Source organism: Mytilus trossulus, chromosome 3 (genome assembly GCF_036588685.1).
Source record: "Mytilus trossulus isolate FHL-02 chromosome 3, PNRI_Mtr1.1.1.hap1, whole genome shotgun sequence".
Taxonomy (NCBI): domain Eukaryota; kingdom Metazoa; phylum Mollusca; class Bivalvia; order Mytilida; family Mytilidae; genus Mytilus; species Mytilus trossulus.
This window is the reverse complement of record NC_086375.1, coordinates 86,217,028-86,239,392: the sequence shown is the minus strand read 5'-3', so window position 1 is coordinate 86,239,392 and position 22,365 is coordinate 86,217,028. Positions and strand designations below refer to the sequence as shown.

Below are 22,365 nucleotides of genomic sequence, written 5' to 3'. Positions count from 1 at the left end.
TGCAAATCTGTCTCTAAATTGCAGATTTAGGCAAATAACTAGACCGATTTTGTACTGTGATTGTACAATCCAAGATGGCGGTATACCATCAATCTACCTTAAAGGTATTTTTTTGCTGTTTAGACAATTGAATTATTTCATGAAATTGAAAGCTTGCAGGCCCTTAAAAACTGTTCCTTTAAAAAAAAAATTCTTCTTCTTCTAGAATCGACATCTTTGTTAGTCTTTGTTTATAATTTAGTGGGTTGACCTGTGAGAAATTAAAGTTATAAAATCTCATGTACTTTTGGGTGGCTTGTTTTTTTCACGATATTGATATTAGCTGTCATTTAAAAACGATGGAGACTATTCTTTGACCATTCATAAAGAGCAAAGAAAGTCATTTCCGCTTTTATCTTTACTCGGACAAGTCTTAAAGACATAATACGAATACATCTCATTATCAATATTCAGTCACAAAACACTACACATTTAAACAAAGGTCATATATTAATTAAAACATTTGCGATTCTACTGCAAAGAAAACGGTTCAATCATACAGTTCTTATTTACACAAATATATTTATTTTGAATACAAGCTTACGGACGACTGATTTCATGTACAGTTAAGTTTTACATGCAATTGACTTATTCAACATTTAACGTATTATATTGCATATCGACATTACAGTCGACCCACGTACTTCTTGTTCCCGAGAAACATTGATAAACTCCAAAACTTGTTATATATGTGAATTCATTTGACTATTAATTTTTTTTACATTCTGTCAACTGCTTGTTTTAGGGAACGCGGAACTACTTGATTGAAGATTTTTCATCTTGTAATTCGGAATTTATTTTTATTAACTTTAAAGGTTTTAAAAGCTTTACAAGCAGACTAAGTATATAAGTAAGAATATGAGGTAAACACCAGAGACTAAATGGCATAGATGTTAACAACTATAGGTAACAAGACAGTCTTCACCATGATCAAAGCCTATACCGCACAGTCAGCTATTGACCAAAATGACAAATGTGAAACGATTCGAACTAAAGACGCATTCAAAGGCCATGAGTAAATGATATTAACTGAGTTTTACAGGAACCAAACAGTGACGGACCCAGCAATTTTCAAAAGGAGGCACACTGATTGTCGAAGAGGCCAAGGGGCCCACTCATGTCATGCCTTAGTGATTCCCTAACTTATCAACCAATTTATCATACAAGGGAGTTGGCCTAATCCGCATCTGTGATATGATCGAAAACCACGTTGGAAGTTATATAGATTTTCCCCCACTATATCTTTTAAGATTTTTCCATGGATAAGATCAGGCACATGATGACTCCCTTATCTGGTATGGGGTCTAAATACTCAATTAATTATAAAGGTTAATGATAAACCCCAAATATATATTAATCTGCTCGACATTCGTTTCTTGGCAAGAAGTGAACGTTTTCTTCTGTGCACTGTAAAGTGCCTGGTCATAACTAGTCGAAAAACGCAATACTTTCTTTGGACAATCCAATAAAGATCTAGATAACGTTTTCTATTTAACAAAAATTAATCTAATTCACGTTACAGCTTAGTAAATCTTCAATGATGCAAGATGACATGCTGTTATAAAGTTTCTGTAAAAGAGGATCGAAAGATACCGGAGGGACAGTCACACTCATAGATCGAAAATAAACTAACAATGACATGAATAATAAATGAAAAAGACAAATAGACAAATAATAGAACACATGACACAACATAGAAAACTAAAGACTAAGCGACACGAACTCCACCAAAAACTAGGGATGATCTCAACTGCTCCGGATGTCAAGCAGATCCTGCTCCACATGTTAATTTTAACTGGAACGACCCCTTATATTTGCAGGTGATTCCTGTTATTATAGGTATTAAGACTGCAGTGGGACACATGGTGCTGTCCTGATGGCTATGTATGTACAGGGACATCAACATGTCTTAGTACTGGGTGAGTTAATCTTATACTACCAATAAAGATATGTCTGTACTAGGACATTAACATGTCTTAGTACTGAATCTACACTAGACTCATCAGTGACACTCATATCAAAATATTTATAAAGCCAAAAACGTACAAAGTTGAAGAGCATTGAGGATCCGCAATACAAAAAGGTTGTGCCAAAAGATAACCTAACTGAGATGATATGTCATTTCATATTTTCATATTTTCCGTGTGAAATTTAACTACTATTTTATTAACCTGCCAATGAATAGTTTTGTACTTGAAATTCTAAATATGTCATTTCATGATATTTTACATTGGATGGTGTTTTACTTTCTATTTGGCTTATTGTATAACTGTAAAACAATAAGTTGCGATGGAACTCTCAATTGCGATGATCATGCAAAGAACAACGCATCGCGTTAAAGTGCATTGCTGTCAGATAATGAAGTGCGATGGATGTTTGTTTTTTCATGTGCTATTAGATGACAAGGTACATTGTAATGGAGTAACACGTTAAAGTGTAATTGTATGACACGCAAAGATGCAATAGAATATGACATGCTACAGCACATGGGTATAACATGTAACGGGAATGTGGTTCAAGAAATGTTTTTTGATTTTGCTGTTTAACTTAATCAGTATTTCATTCACGTCCCAGAGTAATTGATTCGAGAGCAAAGACTACCGTTTCCAAGTATGCTTACGGTTTTAAAAGATTTTTATCATGGACACAAATATATCCAGAAATAGATTCAATCCTACCGGCAAGTGAATCGTACGTAAGCCTTTATTTACAACATCTCATGCAGACAGTAAAGCATTATAGTTCAGTTGAAACGGCTTTCTACAGTATAAAGGGGCACACAAGTTAGCAAATGTGGAGCTTCTAAATTTCTCATGATTTAATCACATCTTGTGAAAAACATCAGCTGTATCTGAGACAAAGCCACCAGCTCTTGTGCCACTCGCGTCCGTAAATAAATGAAAATCTAAATAAATATTATACAAATCAGAAGGTTTTAGCGATAAAATATTCTCTTGCCAAAATCTCAATACAATCTGGGAAGGTAAAAATATTTACGTTGATTGATCACCGAGAAAATATTTCTAGTCATAATCTGTGTGATATTACCAATAGCAGGCTTCAATGAGATAATCTTACCGGAAAATCCGGCTAAATCTCTGATTTTAACTCGTGAACCTGTTTGTAATAAATTGCATAACTAAACAATATCACTTGAAACGGACTCCTTACTTGGTATTGGTACACCAGTGTAGGACATAATAACTCTTCCTATACACAAATACACGTATACACTACTCGTTAGATTGTCTCCATCCTTGTTGACAACTTCTCTGTAACAAAAAATATGTTCCGGCGTGACATTTGTTCCGCTTGAACCAATTTTATAGGAAATATGTTCCGCCGGAACTTATATCACAGAAAATATGTTCCAGCACTGTAAAATTTGTTCCGGAACTATTTTTTTGACCAAATATGAAATTAGTTCCGGAACAAATATCATAGCTCCATGAATTGTAATGGAACGGTGTCAACTTTGTTATATTCTGAGAACGCTGTGATCATACAATAAGTTGAAAAGTAACAAAATAATTGATGTATAATAGTTCAAAGTTGTGAGATTTTTATTTTGTATACACTTTGATTGATAAATAAATATTGCATTGGTGCATGAGAGATCACCGCTTTTGGGCTAATTTGAAGCGGCCAGTATTTATAAGTGGAAGGAGCTGGAGTTCCCGGAGAAAACTACAACCTTCGATAGTAAAACTGACAATCCAAGTTAATTAAGATTGGAGGCGAGAAAACTCATACGAGCAGTGTCGACTGGCTAGTGATTACTACTTAGAACACTCGGCCAATGAGGCTCCTAATAGAGATGTAAGAAGATGTGGTATCAGTGCCAATAAGGCAACTCTCCATCCAAGTCACAATTTGCTAAAGTAAACCATAAAAGGTCAAGTAATGTCTCCAACACGGACCCTTGGCTTACACCGAGCAGCAAGCTATAAAGGGCCCCCAAAATTTACAGTGTAAAACCATTCAGACGGATAAACCAACGGTCTAATCTATATAAAAACGAGAAACGAGAAACACTTATGAACCACATCAAGAAACGACAACTAGTGAACATTAGATTTCTGACTTAGCATCTAAGATTTTCAACCACAAGAGAGTTTTAGAGGCTTTTAACCTCAAAGATACAAAATCCAAGCCTCCGGATTGCTCATGTGCATCTTCTCAATACAATTATAGACCAGCTGGTCATATTATTACTGGTGACCTTGGTATTGTTACCAATGAACAACTAAGAGAGTTGCTAGCCAAGGGACCAAAGTATAGAATCCCCCAGCCCATCAACTGGAAAAAGAATTTCAAGTTACTGATGGATGCAGTTGAGGACTATGCAAGAAAATGGGTAAAGCGCGAACCAGACGAACCCGAACTGGACACTTTGTCTGAATGGATCAAAGCTATTCGATCATGCATTCAGAAGCGCATACAAAAACTACGATGTAACATGAGTACTAGAGTTTCTAACCCTTTCCAGAATCCGGAGTTTGTGGATGCTTTATCCTCTTTGCATGACAAATATGTCGTTGTTCCGGCAGATAAAGCCTCCAATAATATTGTCTTCATATGTAAAAAACATTATTTGCAATGTCTCACTACAGAGCTTGGAATTGATAAAACAACTGGTAATCCTACATATTCTTTAACATCATTTACCAAGGATGAAATTTTACAAAATCATAAATCTGTCCTTCTTTCTTTTGGTATCAACATCAAAGAAAACGAAGAAAACTTGCCCTCATTATACTGGATACCTAAATTACACAAAACTCCATATAAAGAACGATACATAGCTGGGTCTTCAAAATGTTCGACTAAATATCTTTCTAAAGTATTGACTACTATTCTTTCTACAGTTAAAGATGGGCTGCAAAAATATTGTGAGGAGATATATTCTACCAGTGGTGTTAACCAGATGTGGATTCTCAAAAATTCGAAAGATCTACAGCTTAACCTTCGATCACAATCTTTGCAATTTTGCAGCAACATAAAAACTTTTGATTTTTCTACGCTATACACTACTATTCCCCATGCTCAGTTGAAAGATCGACTTCACCATTTCATATAACAGAGCTTTTTCTATAAAAATGGGAATCGTAGATACAAATTTCTTGTTTTGGGATACAATAATTCATATTTTGTAAAGAATCACACTGAATCTTCCAGAAAATATACTGAAGATGATACTATAAAAATGCTGGACTTTTTGATCTACAATATATTTGTTGAGTTTATATTTCAACAGACAGTCAGTATTTCAATGGGTACTAATTGTGCACCCCTGCTGGCTGATTTGTTTTTGTATTCGTATGAAGCAGAATTTATTCAGAACCTTCTAAAAGACAAAAAGAAAAAGCACCTTGCGAAATTCTTTAATTTTACTTTCCGATATATTGATGATGTTTTATCATTGAACAACCCATACTTCAGCCAATACTTACATCTCATATATCCTAGTGAACTTGAAATTAAGGATACTACTGATACTAGAAGGACTGCTTCATACCTTGATCTTTTCCTAAATATTGACGTAGATGGACGACTTCACACGAAAATCTATGATAAACGGAACGATTTCAACTTCCCAATTATCAATTTCCCATTTCTTACCAGTAACATACCCTCTGCCCCTTCGTATGGTGTTTACATATCACAATTGATACGTTCTTCACGTGCTTGTTCACACTATACGGACTTCATATACAGGAGTGTGCTCCTTACGCAGAAACTGCTCCAACAAAGTTATGAGGAGGACAGATTAAAATTGACACTTCGTAAATTTTATGGACACCATCACGAATTGGTGGATCCATATGATGTCTCTTTAACCAAACTAGCTAAGGACATTTTTACCACATGGTAGATTGTGGTTTGTCATTATGTCGTCTTATCTTTTAATTACCAAACGTGACTTATTCCCGATTGTGACTGTTTTGCTGTATGTGAATTCGTTTTACTATAAGACGTGTTTCTGTACTTGTTTATCCCAAATTCATGTATTTAGTTTATATGTTTAATGTTATATTTGTAAATTCTCATCTTCTCATTTTGTCAAATGTGTTGACGTCTATTAATTATATTTAGGTGTTACGGATAGAAAAATTAATCACCGCCCTGATTAATTATATTTAATTTTGTACGATTAATTACGTTTGAAGTTGGATTCATAACAAACTGGACATATATATATTACAGTTAATTGCTATTAATAAGTATTACAATATGCATTTTGTTTTAATGAATTATCAGTATTTAGTTTTAATATAATATTAAAGCAATCCTAATTCTAGCTCACTTTTAAATTATAGTTTTTCATAGTTATCAAAAGTACCAGGATTCATGTGTGACGTCATGCTGTTTCTAAATTTTATAAATTCAAATGTAGCATAACGTTTGCCTTTTCGCCATCGTATGTGACGTCATTTTTTTTAATTGCGTTAACGCCTGGACTGATTCTGGTGTGTCTATGCTGTATTGAACTTGGCATCATGTATTCGGGTTTAGTTTTCTGTAATAAGTTAATACTTTAGTTTCATTATGAATATATCTTTCACATTCATTTGTTAAAAACTGTTTGCAATAGCATGAATCGTTCTATATAATAGTGTTCTTATCCCGGGCATAATACAATGCCGTATTTAGCAAAACCTTTTCAACTTTTGATCTTCAGTGCTGTACAACTTTGTACTTTTTTCACTTTCGATCTTGTATATCTGGGCGTTATGTATTCGGGTTTAGTTTTCTGTAATCAGTTTTCTGTAATTAGTTTTTACTTCAGTTTCATTATGTATATCTCTTTCATATTCATTTGTTAAAATTTACTGTTTGCAATAGTGTGAATTGTTTTATATAATATGAATGTTCTTATCCTGGGCATACAAACAATGCCGTATTTGGCAAAACCTTTTCAACTTTTGATCTTCAGTGCTGTACAATTTTGTATTTTTTTTCGTCACTGGTAAGTCTCGTGTGGACTAGACGCGTTTTTGGCGTATTGAATTTTAAACCTGATGCTTTTTGTTATCTATTAATCATGCTTTTCTTTGTCTAATATGTTCTGCTTTTTATTTGTATTGTAGTCCTGTAATATTTTGTTTTCATTTCAATGTTATATTTAACTGTGCCATTAAAGTGCGAGGTTTGGCATGCCTTAAAACCAGGTTCAACCCACCACTTTTATTCCCCTTTAAAAGTGTCCTGTACCAAGTCAGGAAGATGGTCATTGTTATAATATTGTTCGTTTCTGTGTGTGTGTTGCATTTTAACGTTGAGTCGTTTCTGTTTTCTCTTATTTTTGAGATAAGACGTGGCACGGTACTTGTCTATCCCATATTTATGTATTTGGTTTTGATGTTATATTTGTTATTCTCGTGGTGTATTGTCTGTTGCTTGGTCCGTTTCTGTGTGCTGTTGAGTTTCGGTGTTGTGTCGTTATTCTCCTCTTATATTTAATGCGTTTCCCTCGGTTTTGGTTTGTTGCCCCGATTTTGTTTTTTGTCCATGGATTTATGAGTTTTGAACAGCGGTATACTACTGTTGCCTTCATTTAGGACAGGTGCAAACAAATGCAGCTGTTTAAAATGTTTAAATGGTACCAACTTTCACCCTTATCTGAAACAATAGTGTAACATCGTAACATCATAACATAGATAATACCACTATAAAATATCAATTGACATGGCTTTAGTCGATTAAACACATTATAACACATTTGAAGATACACTGAAAGAATAAATTTGATATTAGATATAATGTAAGTACAAAATCACTAAAACTAGGGGTGAAAAATTAAAGGCAACATAAATACCGCTGTGAGATGTTAGAAAATGTAAAAGAACCAAACAAAAAGCCGTCAAATACAATAATATACACAGGTAAATGAAAATATTTTTGTTGTCAGGTATACAGTTGATAGAAATATTAAAGAAGCTAATTTGACGAATTTCTTTCACAGGTCGTAAACAACGCCGGAACAGTTTTACCACCACAAGGTAGCGCACATGAAGTTACATCACAATCTGGACACATTTATCCTCAATCTGGACCAACATTTCATCAACCTGAACAAATAAATCCACAATCTGGACAAAATATATCCACAATCTGAACACACCAATAATCCACAATCAGGACAAACAAATCCTCAATCTGCACAGATAAATACACAAACTGGACAAACAAATCAACAAACTGGACAAACAAATCCGCAATCAGGAAAAACATATCCGCAATCTGCACCAATTCATCCACTATCGGGACAAACAAATCCGCAGTCTGGACTTACATATCCGCAATCTTGTCAAACATATCCGCAATCTGGACAAACACATCCACAATGTGAACAAACAAATCCGCAATCTGGACAAACATTTTTACAATTTGAACAAATACATCCACAATCTGGACATATACATCCACAATCTGGACAAATACATCCCCAATCTGGACAAACAAATCCACAACCTGGACATATATATCGACAATCTGGATACACCAATCCACAATCTGGACATATAAATCCTCAATCTGTTCAAATACATCAACAATCTGGACAAAATTATCCACAATCTGGACATATATCCACAATCTGGGCACACCAATCCACATTCTGGACACACCAATCCACAATCTAGACAGATAAATCCACAATCTGGACAGATAAATCTTCAATCTGGAGACACATATCCGCAATCTAGATACCCGAGGACACCTTATCAACAACCAGATTATCCTCAGGCGTATCAGGCTCAAAAATACTAAATTACAACCTGACAATTATGTGAAAAAAGAAGCTATTTTGAAACAAATATAAAAAAGAAGATGTGGTATGATTGCCAATGAGACAACTATCCACAAAAGTTTGCTACTGTTTAACCTTATACTATGCAAACTCATCACCTTAATTTTAAATAGTGTTTCTATATTTATGAATTCAATAATTTTACTTATCATTACAGCTTACGAGGCACTTTTATCTGTACTATTTATGTGTTTCGTTAAAATGCAACAATCGGAACCACTGACTTGTTATTCACGATTTTCATGCACACAACTTTCAGGGGCATAACCTGTAGTCAAGTAAACAAAAGAATATTTTTGTATGCACAGAGTCTATTTATTAAAAGAATAAGGAAGCTCTTCCAAAAGATGCAAATACCGCCTGTGATTATCTGCATATTGATATTGTAAAATATCCGCTGCTCGACACAATATTAAGGCTTTTTAATCTTGTTCGCTGCACTCACCCGACAAAAAAGTTTCATATTGTAACTCGCAGCTGATATTTTACGATATCAATATGCAGACAACCTGATAATCGGTATTTATGTTGATAAATTTGAAAAAAATATTCTTATTTTCTTAATGAAATGAGCCGTACCATTTCATTATTATAGAACACTTTGAGTATTAGTGTTTTTTTCATTTTTATAGGGTTTAAAGTGTATTGGGGATTTTGATTGAAGTAAGGGTCTATAAGTAGTACCCGTTTTTCATTATAGGGGCTTGACGGGTTAGGCGATTTTCATTATCATTATGATAGTGGTCTTGGCCTATTAGTTTTGTCCCCCATTGTTTCAGAAGTGTAAGCGTATAAGTGAGGTTTCATTATGATAAGGGTCTTTCATTTGATATTTTATTATACCAGTGGCAGTTACGTTTCATGCTTATTTCAGACAACTCTTGTTTCAATGATAAGGAAATCGACGAAAGATGTTAAAAGCAATCGCCCTAGATATAAAAGATAATACGAACTTGGTACAATACAATAAGAAGAGTTTAATGTTATAAGATACTAGTAGAAGAATTTGAGATTTTGTACTTTTATTCATTTTATTTTTTTTAGTGTTGTTTGTCACAACGATATCTTGCAGTTTTTTTTTATTTAGCGAATCTTAAGTGTTCACAATTTCTTTATGAAGATATGAATTGTTATATTGTTCTATAGTCAAATTATGTCTGTGAAGTTAACATTTTTTTGGGAATTCGGGCTGCATTTTTGTCTTCACTGTTTTTCATTTATTAACTGAACCATATTAAGAGGAATTATGGAGACAAACTATGGCCATTACAGTTTGTGAATAAGATCCACTCTACATTAATATATTTTCCTTAACCATTTTTTATTGATTTCATATTTCATATGCTAGATCTTCAATTTGTAATTATAAAATGTAGTATGATTGACAAATCTCCACATGAGACCAAATGACACAGAAATTAACAACTATAGGTCACCGTACGACCTTCAATAACGAGCAAAGCCTATACTGCAAAGTCAGCTATAAAATGTACAGAAATGACAATTGTAAAACATTCAAATAAGAAAACTAACTGCCTAATTTATGTACAAAACAAATGAACGAAAAACAAATATGTTTTACATCAACACACGACAACCACTGAATTAAAGGCTCCTGACTTGGGACAGGCACATACAGACATAATGTGACTGGGTTAAACATGTTTAGCAGGATCCCAATCGTCCCCTAAGCTGTACTGTGGTGTAACAGTACAACTTAAGAACTATAAAAATAGATTAAAAAGGCTAAACTTATTAGACGGATACAAATAAAAATACATCTAACAAAAACCTAGAGTGAACGTGGCGGGGTACTTGTACATCACAACAACTGATAGACACTAAGTACAGATCTGAGTGGTCTCGCAGATTCTGACAGCTAGTTCAAAGCCACTAACAACTCTTAACAAATTATGCATTTAAGACTAAATTATCGATACACTCCAACATCCAATGGATTTAGTTCAAAGACGTCATAAACAGTCATACTTTAACCTATAATGGTTTAATTTTTATATTGTTATTTGGATGGAGAGTTGTCTCATTGGCACTCACACCACATCTTCCTATATCTATAGAATTTTCAGTGATCTAATTACCGTGTTGAATTGGTACAGGTACAACCAAACTTCAAAACCAAATCTTTATATCTGTGGAAGAATTTAGAAAGGTTTTAAGTTATTTGTCGTAACGAAATCCCTGGCTTTAATCATTTACCAGTAATTCATAGATTACGCTCGGTAATATAAAAACTGTCAGTCACAACAGACACGGGAATAGCGACGAATTGGGAAATATAAACACCGTAAGATGGTGACAAAGGAACATCATCATCCAAAATGGGAAGATTAACAATAGTGAATCTAAATCTAAGAAAGGACAGTCATTACCCCTTAAATTTTATATATTTAAAGTAAGTTACTTTTGGTTAAATTTAGGCAGTATATTCTTGATTGGACTTAAGTGTTGTTGAATGCAAACTAGACGGGTCTTTACTGAGTTTGGTCATAAACTGTGATTCATAGCAGTACAATTGGACATAAACTGTGATTCATCGCAGTACAAAAACAATGCCTTTTATGATTCGCCTTCTCTTGTAACTATTGTCTATGCGTTGTTATATTTTATGGGTAAATATAAAAAAAGAAGATGTGGTATGATTGCCAATGAGACAACTATCCACAAAAGACCAAAATGACACACATTAACAATTATAGGTCACCGTACGGCCTTCAACAATGAGCAAAGTCCATACCGCATATAGTCAGCTATAAAAGGCCCCGATAAGACAATGTAAAACAATTCAAACGAGAAAACTAACGGCCTTATTTATGTAAAAAAATGAACGAAAAACAAATATGTAACACATAAACAAACGACAACCACTGAATTACAGGCTCCTGACTTGGGACAGGCACATACATAAATAATGTGGCGGGGTTAAAATATGTTCATTATATAATTAATTTTACATAGTATTGTGTATATTTGTTATCAAAAATATATTATCAATAACTATAGCATCTTTGTATTTATGTGGTAATTTTGAGTTTCAACAATGATTGCTTTACGTATGATGATTCTATTATGATATACAGAAAATCCTCGAGTGTTTGTCTAAGAAAACAGAACTAGCTTTATATCACACAATATTTTTCTTTTCAACTGACGAGAAAGCAAATATATGTCCCTGTTCATACAATACTCTAGGTTTAGCGTGTCCTATCATTATTTGCGTGTAGTCTCGTGAAGGGGGTTGCTGGTTACAAGAATGCTAGTGAACCAAGGTTGTGTTATCTTTCAAAAATTTATAATGGACACGACATGGTTACAGTTATGGCAAATCTTTATTACAGATAACTTCGCATATGTGCCACTTGTAACCACTACCTCGTCTCCTGTCCACAATTATGACATAATCGTATGCGACTTCTACTATGTTTACTTTAAATGAGGATCATAACTGGTGCCACTAATAGAACAATAACTGTTACCATTACCTTGTTGATACATAATATCTAGTGAGTTTGTCAATATTCATATTTGAGTTTACCTATTTCCGGTCTGTTTTCTTTTGAACCTGATAGTGTCCGTCTTTTTTTACTTGTTTGTTTTTGTTTCTGTCAGATTTATCAAGCCATTTCCAAATCCTGCATGTTGATATATTTTGAAATAGATATTTATTAAAATTAATTTAAAGCAATTAAAGACGATAACTTTTTTTTAACTTATGTTTTTTTTTCTCAATAACTGCGCATATACCGAATGTCTTTTTCTTTTTCTTTTTAATTACAAATTGTAAAATAAAAATACATCATGAATTACATATAATTTATTGTACAACAATACAAAGAAGAATATTTAATTCATATTTATAATTGCTATAAAGAGTATAAAAATTTGACATGGAATAAGCATCAATAATTCGAGATTAAAACACAAAACTTTTAAAGTAAATCAAAGTAATATATAAATTTCTTGATTAAATATTCTGATAGGGGCATACGATACAGTTACAACTGAGATGATAACGTCGCTAACGTTAATGTATTTTTTTCGACGTTGAACTGTGACATATCGGGAGAAGAGGCATTTCCCGACTGATTTTAATATTTAGCTCAAAAACGAGTACATTGAGCCCTCTTTTTTTTTTTTTTAAATGATGGATATTTTTGTAAATATACAGCAAAAATTCCCGATTTATTTTCAAAAATTATCGGAACATGTAAAATAAAAGAATGATATCACAAATTTAGTGCATACTTATCTTGAGAAGATATTCCAAACGTTTTACAAAAATTCGCTTGTGTTTATCTTTTGAAACCAAAAAAGTTAGATATGTTTATTCAAAGGTTACAAAAATGAAAAAAAAACCACGAAATTTTGAGTAAATATCTAAAATTTAGACCCCATTTATCACTTATAATAGCACATGATCATAGCATTTTTTTAAAATCACATATTACAATAGACAAGATACAATCAGGTATGCAATTTTTCGAAAGAAGAAAAAAAACACCCCGTGGGATCAAGATTGTATCGTATGTCCTAAAGCTGCTGAAGCTTTAGATATTTATACTAATATATGCCAGCAAAGAAATAGAAAAGAAAACTTGATCTAATATATGTTATGAGATTATTGATTAATTTTGGAGAAGGTTGGTGGCTTGGTCTCATCACATCTGTTACAGAAACTGTTGATTTCAACAGATACAATGGAATCATCACTTGCACCAGGAATGAACACTATCTCCCAAATGTTCATCAGGTACTGAATAATTCTTGTCGCAGTGCCTTTAAATTCATCTTTAGTGGATTTTGGCCATAAATTCCAAGTACCATTTCCATAGACTAGACCTAGTTTGTTGTTTTCTTTCATCTCAAAGGTAACATTTCCGTATATTGGACTATTGTATTGACCAACGTAATCCGTCAAACTTCTTTTGGCCTTCGTTTTAGTGCTATATCCTATATATCTAGGTCTCGAAAGCTGTTGTTGTATTGACGAAGCATTTAACCAAGGCGAGACATTCAGGGCAACATCTGACAAGAAATTGTGAAGCAGGACGCGGAATTTATACGTGTTATCATCTTGATCTTCCCCATTCATAGAGGTGAAAACACCAATTCTCTGATCGGGAAATAAGGTCATAAAAGATCTATAACCGAAGGTACTGCCACCATGTAACAAAATATTTTTACCTACAATGAAAATATTGTGTTTACAAAGCATGAAAACATTAACCTACGATGAAATTGTAAATGTAGTTTCTTATGAAATTGGAATATAGTTATGTTGCATTCTGGTTATTGCTCGAGGAAGAACAAGTATTATTTCCCTCATTTATGATGGATAAGATGATAAATAAAGTAACCATTGCTGTCGACAAGCTAAGGTCCTGATTTTATCGAAATGTGTAAATTAATCTTTTTTTCTTAACAATCATCGATGATCTTGTTATTTAAATCAATGCAACAAAAACCCAAATATCATGGATACTATAACCTTTCTATTAAGATCAGTCCAGAAAAAGTTAAGAAATTATAAAACCTCTACTATACCAATTCGTCAGAAACACATATACAAGTAAAACAATACAAAATAGGAAACAGTACTGTAGACACTTGTCATCAGCAACTCAAATACATTTATTCTATACACCAAATATCAGACATTGTTATAAACAACGTGTGTACAAGCACCAATCATATATATCCTTTAATGTCTTTTAAAATAAAGAATGAATAAAGAAAGTAGTATTAAAATAAAGATGATGTGCCTGTGTGCTTTCTCGGCAATAAAGCCAGCATCAAAAAGAGAAAATAAACACGAACAAGACCTTTTTTGTAATTATATACACATTAAAGTCATATGGCTTACCTCTATATGTTCCGAGTTTAAATCCTAATCCGTATCCTGTTTCCTCTGTTGGCTGTATCTGATTTTTGAAATATTTATTGACTGTGGTGTAGGATAAACTGATATGTTCTGCATGTAATGCATCAAAAGACGACTGGCTCATTAATGGATTGCCATGTTTGTCAAGGCCTCCATTCAGATGGAATTTCATCCATTTCGTCATATCTTCAGCATTGGACATTATAGCACCAGATCCCGCCCATAATCCCCACTCCCTGTAAGGAAAAATATATATTTTAGTTCAAGTCATCACTGCTGATATTTACATAAAACAGTCATTTATCATTTACAGGCTTGTTCATGTATATGATTAAAGAAGAAGATTAAAGTTGAAAAACTAAGTACGTTTTCTAATGTTATTTTTGTTGTTGTTGCCTTATTGGTTATTACCTCAGCAGTTTCCAATTACCTACATAAGTTGGATATATCATGGAGTTTTATATTGTCAATATAAGTCAATATAATACTTCTATTAGAAATGATGTCAAAAAGTGAAATACTAAAAATACCGAATTCTAGGAAGACTAATAACGGAAAGTCACTTATTAACAGCAAAATCAAAACCTGAAACGCATCCAAGGAATGGCAAGCAACTGTCATGTTCCTGTTTTCTTATAATCAAGAAAGGACTTATAGTACTACCGTTATATAATTAGTTCGACAAAACTACTTCAGGGGGTAATCTAAGACAATAGATGTACATTAAATGTTGAATTACATTAGATTACTAGCTTTATGACTCTTACTTTTCCCTTTTTGATTTTTGAAGGCCATTTAAAACGTTCGTTGATAAAACGGTGAAATGACGCGATGTTCATAACTTTAAAATTGACTTAAAGTGCTTGGTACCAAGCCAATCAGTGATGACACCAGCCGTTTCTTTCTTTGACAAAAAATGATGATGTGGTAATTTTTTTTAAATTCAAAGTTCTTTAACTGCTTATAAACTTACCTGCTAAATGCTAATGGCACTGGTACAAGGTATCCTTTTGATTTGGGAGCCTTATCGTAACCCTGTGCAACATTTTCTACGTCCGCGACAGTGGTGACAAAAGTAGATGCAGTCATTCCAAGGGACTGGAAGATTTCAGATTCCACTAATTCCTCCCAAGTATGACCTCCAAGTTTCTCAGACAGATGGGTAGCAAAGCCATACATCATATTACTGTACACAAAAGATTTTCCTAAACTCTTCACAGAATTCATATGCTTGAATCGACTGAAAAAAATATACAAAAATTATCCTCAAGGGATTACGGCAGATTTTTCACAGAATCACTCTGATTCAAACAAAAAATTCTCTGAAACCGATATTATCAAGATGATTGATTTCTTGATTGACAACATATTTGTTACGTTCGGAGGACGTGTTTTTCAACAGATTGTCGGCATCCCAATGGGAACAAACTGTGCCCCTCTACTTGCTGACTTGTTTCTTTATTATTATGAGGCTGACTTCATGCAGGAACTTCTTAGGAAGAAAGATAAGAAGTTAGCAATATCCTTTAACTCTACTTTCCGCTATATAGATGACGTTCTTTCACTAAACAATTCAAAATTTGGTGACTATGTGGAACGCATTTATCCCATCGAATTGGAGTTACGGATACTACAGATACAGTTAAGTCAGCTTCATATCTTGACTTACATCTAGAAATTGACAATGAGGGTCGGTTGAAGACAAAACTTTACGACAAAAGAGATGATTTCAGCTTTCCAATTGTGAACTTTCCATTTCTAAGTAGCAACATTCCAGCAGCACCTGCATACGGGGTATATATCTCTCAATTGATACGATATTCCCGTGCTTGCATATCCTATCATGCTTTTCTTGATAGAGGGTTACTGCTCACAAGGAAGCTATTAAATCAAGAGTTCCAAATGGTGAAGTTGAAATCATCTCTTCGTAAATTTTACGGACGCCATCACGAGTTGGTTGACCGTTATGGAATAACCATTTCACAAATGATATCGGATATGTTCCTTACGTCGTAACTACAATCACCTTCCCTTTCATGAATTTGACCTACCGAATTAGACTATTTACCGGATTTGTAATCACATAAGCAACACGACGGGTGCCGCATGTGGAGCAGGATCTGCTTACCCTTCCGGAGCACCTGAGATCACCCCTAGTTTTTGGTGGGGTTCGTGTTGTTTATTCTTTAGTTTTCTATGTTGTGTCATGTGTACTATTGTTTTTCTGTTTGTCTTTTTCATTTTTAGCCATGGCGTTGTCAGTTTGTTTTAGATTTATGAGTTTGACTGTCCCTTTGGTATCTTTCGTCCCTCTTTTATACTGTTATAGTTACATGAACCATGGAAGTATCATATTTGCTTATCTTACTTTTTATGTAAATTCAGGTTAAAAAAAACCTAGATATTGTTTTAATAAACTATTCACGTTAATTCATAGATATGTCTCGACTGCAATTTTTATAGTAATACGCAATGTTGAAAATGGCACTATAATACATGTACTTAGTTTATAGATCATGCAAACTGTGCAAACCATTTTAAGTCAATAAACAATGATTGAAGGTGCAGGTCCAGATAATCTCTGTGAAAAACGAATACCTTTAACTTACCGTATATTGTTCACTCTAAACTAACGTTAGCACAAACTTTGACATTGCAAAAGTTTCAATGTCAATGAACCATGAATAAGATAGCGGGGCCATAACATTTCCATCGTAATGAGCCGTTGTTATTTTAGTTTTCTCGTTTGATTTTTTTTATATTGTCATTTCGGGTCTTTTATAGCTGACTATGCGGTATGGGACAGTTGTCATATTGGCAAATCATACCACATTTTCTTTTTTATATTATATACACTACGGCATACCAAATTCAAACTGCCATCCTCATCACAAAATATGTGAACAATGAAAATGTGGTTAGTGATGGGTCTAGTGGTAAGTTTGTATGTGTATTTACTCTTACAAGTTATCTAAGGTAAGTGATGGGTTTAGTCGTAAATGTGTATTTGTACTTACTCTTGCAAGTTCTCTCTGGTTAATGATGGGTCTAGTCGTAAATTTGTATAATCTGGAACGCCCATCCTATGTGCCAATATGTCAACTACAGTTCCCTCCTCTTTCCCAGGAACAAAATTAACACCGGAATCCATTAAATCTTTCACTTTTGTGTTAAGGTTGTAGCTTAAGAAGAAAACACAACATTACTGATTCGTAGAATATTAAATTGTTGGTTAAATGATCTTACTTAGACTGTTAAGAGTTTATTATATTGCCCATTTTAGCAGGATAATCCCACCAAAGCATAACAAAATTTAAGTATCGATCAGTTAAAAAACCTTGAATAAATCGCAAAATAACTGATAAAGGTGGTATGGGTGTTTTTCGCCATCTTGGATTGTAAAAAACAGAGAATCTAAGGTCCAAATTTTCAATCAAGTTAGCCAAATTTCATGCAGGAATGCAATTTACTAATGTGAATTTGCACTTAAAAGAACAAATTTATAAGATTATAACTTATAAATATTAATATTTGTACAAGTGTGGATTAATTTGTCTGAATTTTGATATTTTCAAATTGGCATTTTTAAGGGGAGGCAACTTTGAAATAGTGCAATTTCTGAGAGAATCTACATGGAATTATCTTATTTCGTATTTTTGCCGGAAAAAACGCACGGTGACCCTATATTTTCTTTTGATATTCTCAAAGCTTTTAAGAAAATCTATCTTTTGTATCTTATTTTACAATTCTATCATTTAGTTTAGCTTCTAATCACATAATGTTGATTTTTCCAGTATAATCCATACAAAATGTGTCATTTTGTCACGACCTGTAGCTTGAGAACATGCACGGTGACCTATCAATTTTTTGATATTTTTTAACATATATCAATGGATAATACGTTTTGGCAAAGTATGGTCAAATTTTATCATTTTTGATTTAGACTCCCATTCCACCTTAAAGGACATTTCAGATATCGTCGCTGGGCTTCTAAAATGTTGTAAATTACAAATTTTTCAAGAAAAGTATCTCACAAACAGGCTTTGAAGATTTTGCAAAATGCATGCTTCCAAAATGTCGTATGTGAACTTAAGCATTTTTGTAAACAGCAGTGAAATAAAACTTTGACATTTCTGGATTATCTAAGAACTTAAAATTATTTTCCGACAGAAATAAAGAAATGTACAATTATTTTTCCCAAAGCCGTTCTACAACGATTTTCAAGTTTTCATACAACATTTTGGAAGCAAACTTTACAAACAACTGACATTGGCAATTTTGTAATATGTCTTTATTTAACACATTTTGATTGGTCTAACTGTATGCTATTTTGTATATTTTATATTTCGCCCATACCATTGGTGTCAAAAAGTATTTTTAGCCAAAAAAGTCATAAACGACATTTTAGAAGCCCAGCGACGATATGTCTTTCGTTTTTAAATGTCAAAATTTGCATAAATATACGCGTTATAGTACACTATGTGGGCTCTCTTTTGTTTAGGGAAAAGTAAAGCATTCAGTTTCGTTCGATATATATAAATACGACTGAATGCTATACTATAAGCATAACAAACTGTAAAATATTTTGTTTACAAAATCATTCAACATTAGATTCTGAATGTTTATGTGTTCTGTCAATAGTGTATGGACACATTCGAATTGATACCAACAGTCATGTTTATGAATTATATTTACTTTTGATTGTCATCCAACTGCTTGACAAGTAGTGTGGCACCAAAAGCCTTTGAAAGTGAACCGATTTGAAAGAGAGTCTTGCTCGTTACTGGTTTCCCGCCTGATACACTGGTTACTCCATAACCTTTGGCAAACAGTGTCTGACCGTCTTTTACAACACTGACGGTTAAACCAGGGATCCATGTTTTACAATGGTTCATAATCTGTGTGAAAAATAAATATTAAATAGCATTATAGTATTGCACGAGTAGCACAATATTTGGTAGCGCTACCTAACAAGGTTGAAATCAAACGAAGTAGGCAAGAAATATTGGAGGCTAGCTAGGAAAACATTCGGCACTCTGAGGTTTTGTCGGTCTGTCTTCAGACCAGAAAATCCTTGGCAAAAAAAACCGCATGAAAGACGAACAGAATATCAAAATACCATTAAAACAACTAAAGCCTGAGTAACACAAACCCACTAAAAACAGGGTGTGATCTCATGTGTTCCGGGATGGCACAGAGTTAAATCATATGCATATGAATAAGAATATTTATGGAATCCAGACAAAGGGCTATGTCACACCCGTCGTATTAGGCATGGCATTAAAATACTGGCGTTTCTGTAAATAAAAATACTGAAAAGTATAATGGGGTCAACTATCCATATCTTACTTCATTCTCCAACGAGGTCTATGCACAGTAAGTATAGTTATTTGTTTTTCACTTTTTATCTTTTCGATATATATTACAAACTCAATATATTTATATATATAGATTCTTACATTGATACCAGTGGATTATCGGATTTATCCAATCGAGATAGTTAAATTATCAATTTTAAAGTCCGAGCCGCCTCGGCGAGGACTTTAAAATTTATAATTTAACTATCGAGATTGGATAAATCCGATAATCCACGAGTAAATATGTAAGAATCTGTTTCTCTAATGATTAAAAAGACATTTTCTTTTTCTGTTAACCGAAAACCCCCGTCGAGTGCCTTTCACATTGCACGAAGTTGTCAATTTCATTAACACCTGTTATCAAATTTTGATTCATTCAGTTAGCTAAAAAGGTCATGACCCTTAAAATCATCCAATGATCGTTTGAGATCACCAGTAACCACACGTTGATTAAATATTTTTATACAATGGGTTCGGAAAGGGATAAATTTCCATCGAATTAGAGAAATATATATATATAACTCCCTGATATTGTCGTTGTTTATATCAAGCTAAGTAATCAGAAATTATATTAATATATTAGCTATAATTTTTGCAAGTTTGAAATACAAAATTGTTCAAATCTTGTAAAAATGTCGATGTCTCCTTCACAAGTATTTTACAATTGGATAAACCATGAATCTTCAAGCCCCCACTTATTTCTTCCAATTCCTCACCATTTCTGTGTACAAATGTCCGGTCTCGTAGTTTGGAATTTAGTCTTTATCACCAGGGCTTTTATGTCAATACATTGAATTGCAGTTTGGTAATCATGGTTACTTTGCTTCTTGATGTTTAGCACCACGTCAAATTAAGAATAACTTATGTCCTAAGTACATGCATTTTCATTGTTATTTCTTTATCATTTAATACATGGGAATTATCTCCCATACAAAGAGGTTGTAGATTACCAGTCTAGTCAGATCATAAACAATTGCTGTTGTTGAGTCAAGCTACAGTAAATGTCAGTGATTTGTTTAAAGTTTTGCATAGACTTTGGGCATGTTTAATATATAAACTTAATATCGAAACAAATCATTCATTCATCTCATTTATTTACTGACTTAATATTTGACGAATTTCTTTAAACAAAAATACATAGATTTGTACAGGTAGATCATTGAACCGATATACAAGTACATTCTTTACACCATAAAATCTCGATTAATAAAATAAATATTTTATCAAAAATTCATTTATGTTTATAATATAATATATTTATTTTTAATTGATATAAACCAATCATGATACATGTAGTTTGTTATATATTATCCAAGCTATTCCTTGACCGTGGATATTTCAACAATTTTTAACTCAACAAGAGTGGCACAAAATAAAAATAAAAACTATAAAAAAGACGACTGTCAGTAAGTACTTGACCGCTGCTGCTGAAAGCTAGTTCAAAACCAATCTTGATTTATAGCAAATAAAACATTTTCACCTTGATTAAAATATCAATCGGTACATATCCAATGGATTAAGTACAAAGACGTCACAAATACATCATTTTTTAAAACTAACCTCTCTTATTGTCTGGTCAACTTTATCCTCGTACGTCGGCTCAGATGCAACAGCAAGAAGACTGGACACAAATAAGAAGCCGACAATAAGTTGTCGAACTGCCATTTTCCGTGTTATAATTTGAGAGCGTCTATCATGCTTTTATATTAAAACTGAAGTCAATATTAGTTTGTATGTTTGGCAACTAGCCTAGGGGACGGTTTGTGTTAAGCATGTATCCATCAATATTTAGTTGACATGTTTACCAATGCATATGGAGACTGATGTTATCCGACTTTTTAAAAAGATAATGATTGCAGTAATTAGACTCGCTATATATGACAAATTGAAACATATCCTGTTTGTTGACGATCATAGGAGATGAGAAAAAAAAATAAACTTCCTTCATTTGTTTGTATTAAATACATAGCAACTTGTAAAAGTGCAAGTTCGTATGGATACATACGTACAAATCGAAGTACTGAAGTACTAAACATCGAATGACCGCAATTTCTTGTGGATGGTCAAAGCACTTGTCTCAGTAAAAGAAATCACATTTCTGTACTTATAAAAGTGAGGTTAATGTGCAGATATATTTTTTTTAAGACAAGTTCATGCGTGGTTGATAAATAATTCAACCTCATCGTAATAACTGTTATACTGTAGTGATACAATTCAGTATACTCTGGTTTGTAGTTATATGTTATATCAGAAGTCCA

At 33.2% G+C, this 22,365-nt stretch overlaps 1 protein-coding gene across 1 annotated transcript; it reads right to left on the bottom strand.

Annotated features, from left to right (window-relative positions):
- Window positions 1–12,668: 12,668 nt before the first annotated feature.
- On the bottom strand, window positions 12,669–22,000 carry LOC134712712 (gigasin-6-like). The gene is made up of 6 exons (XM_063574533.1): window positions 21,668–22,000; window positions 19,446–19,648; window positions 17,768–17,932; window positions 15,724–15,990; window positions 14,733–14,986; window positions 12,669–14,053 (listed from the first exon to the last, which is right to left on the bottom strand). Exons 1-6 carry the CDS (start codon window positions 21,770–21,772, stop codon window positions 13,488–13,490), a joined length of 1,560 nt encoding a protein of 519 aa, XP_063430603.1. The 5' UTR covers window positions 21,773–22,000; the 3' UTR covers window positions 12,669–13,487.
- Window positions 22,001–22,365: the final 365 nt, after the last annotated feature.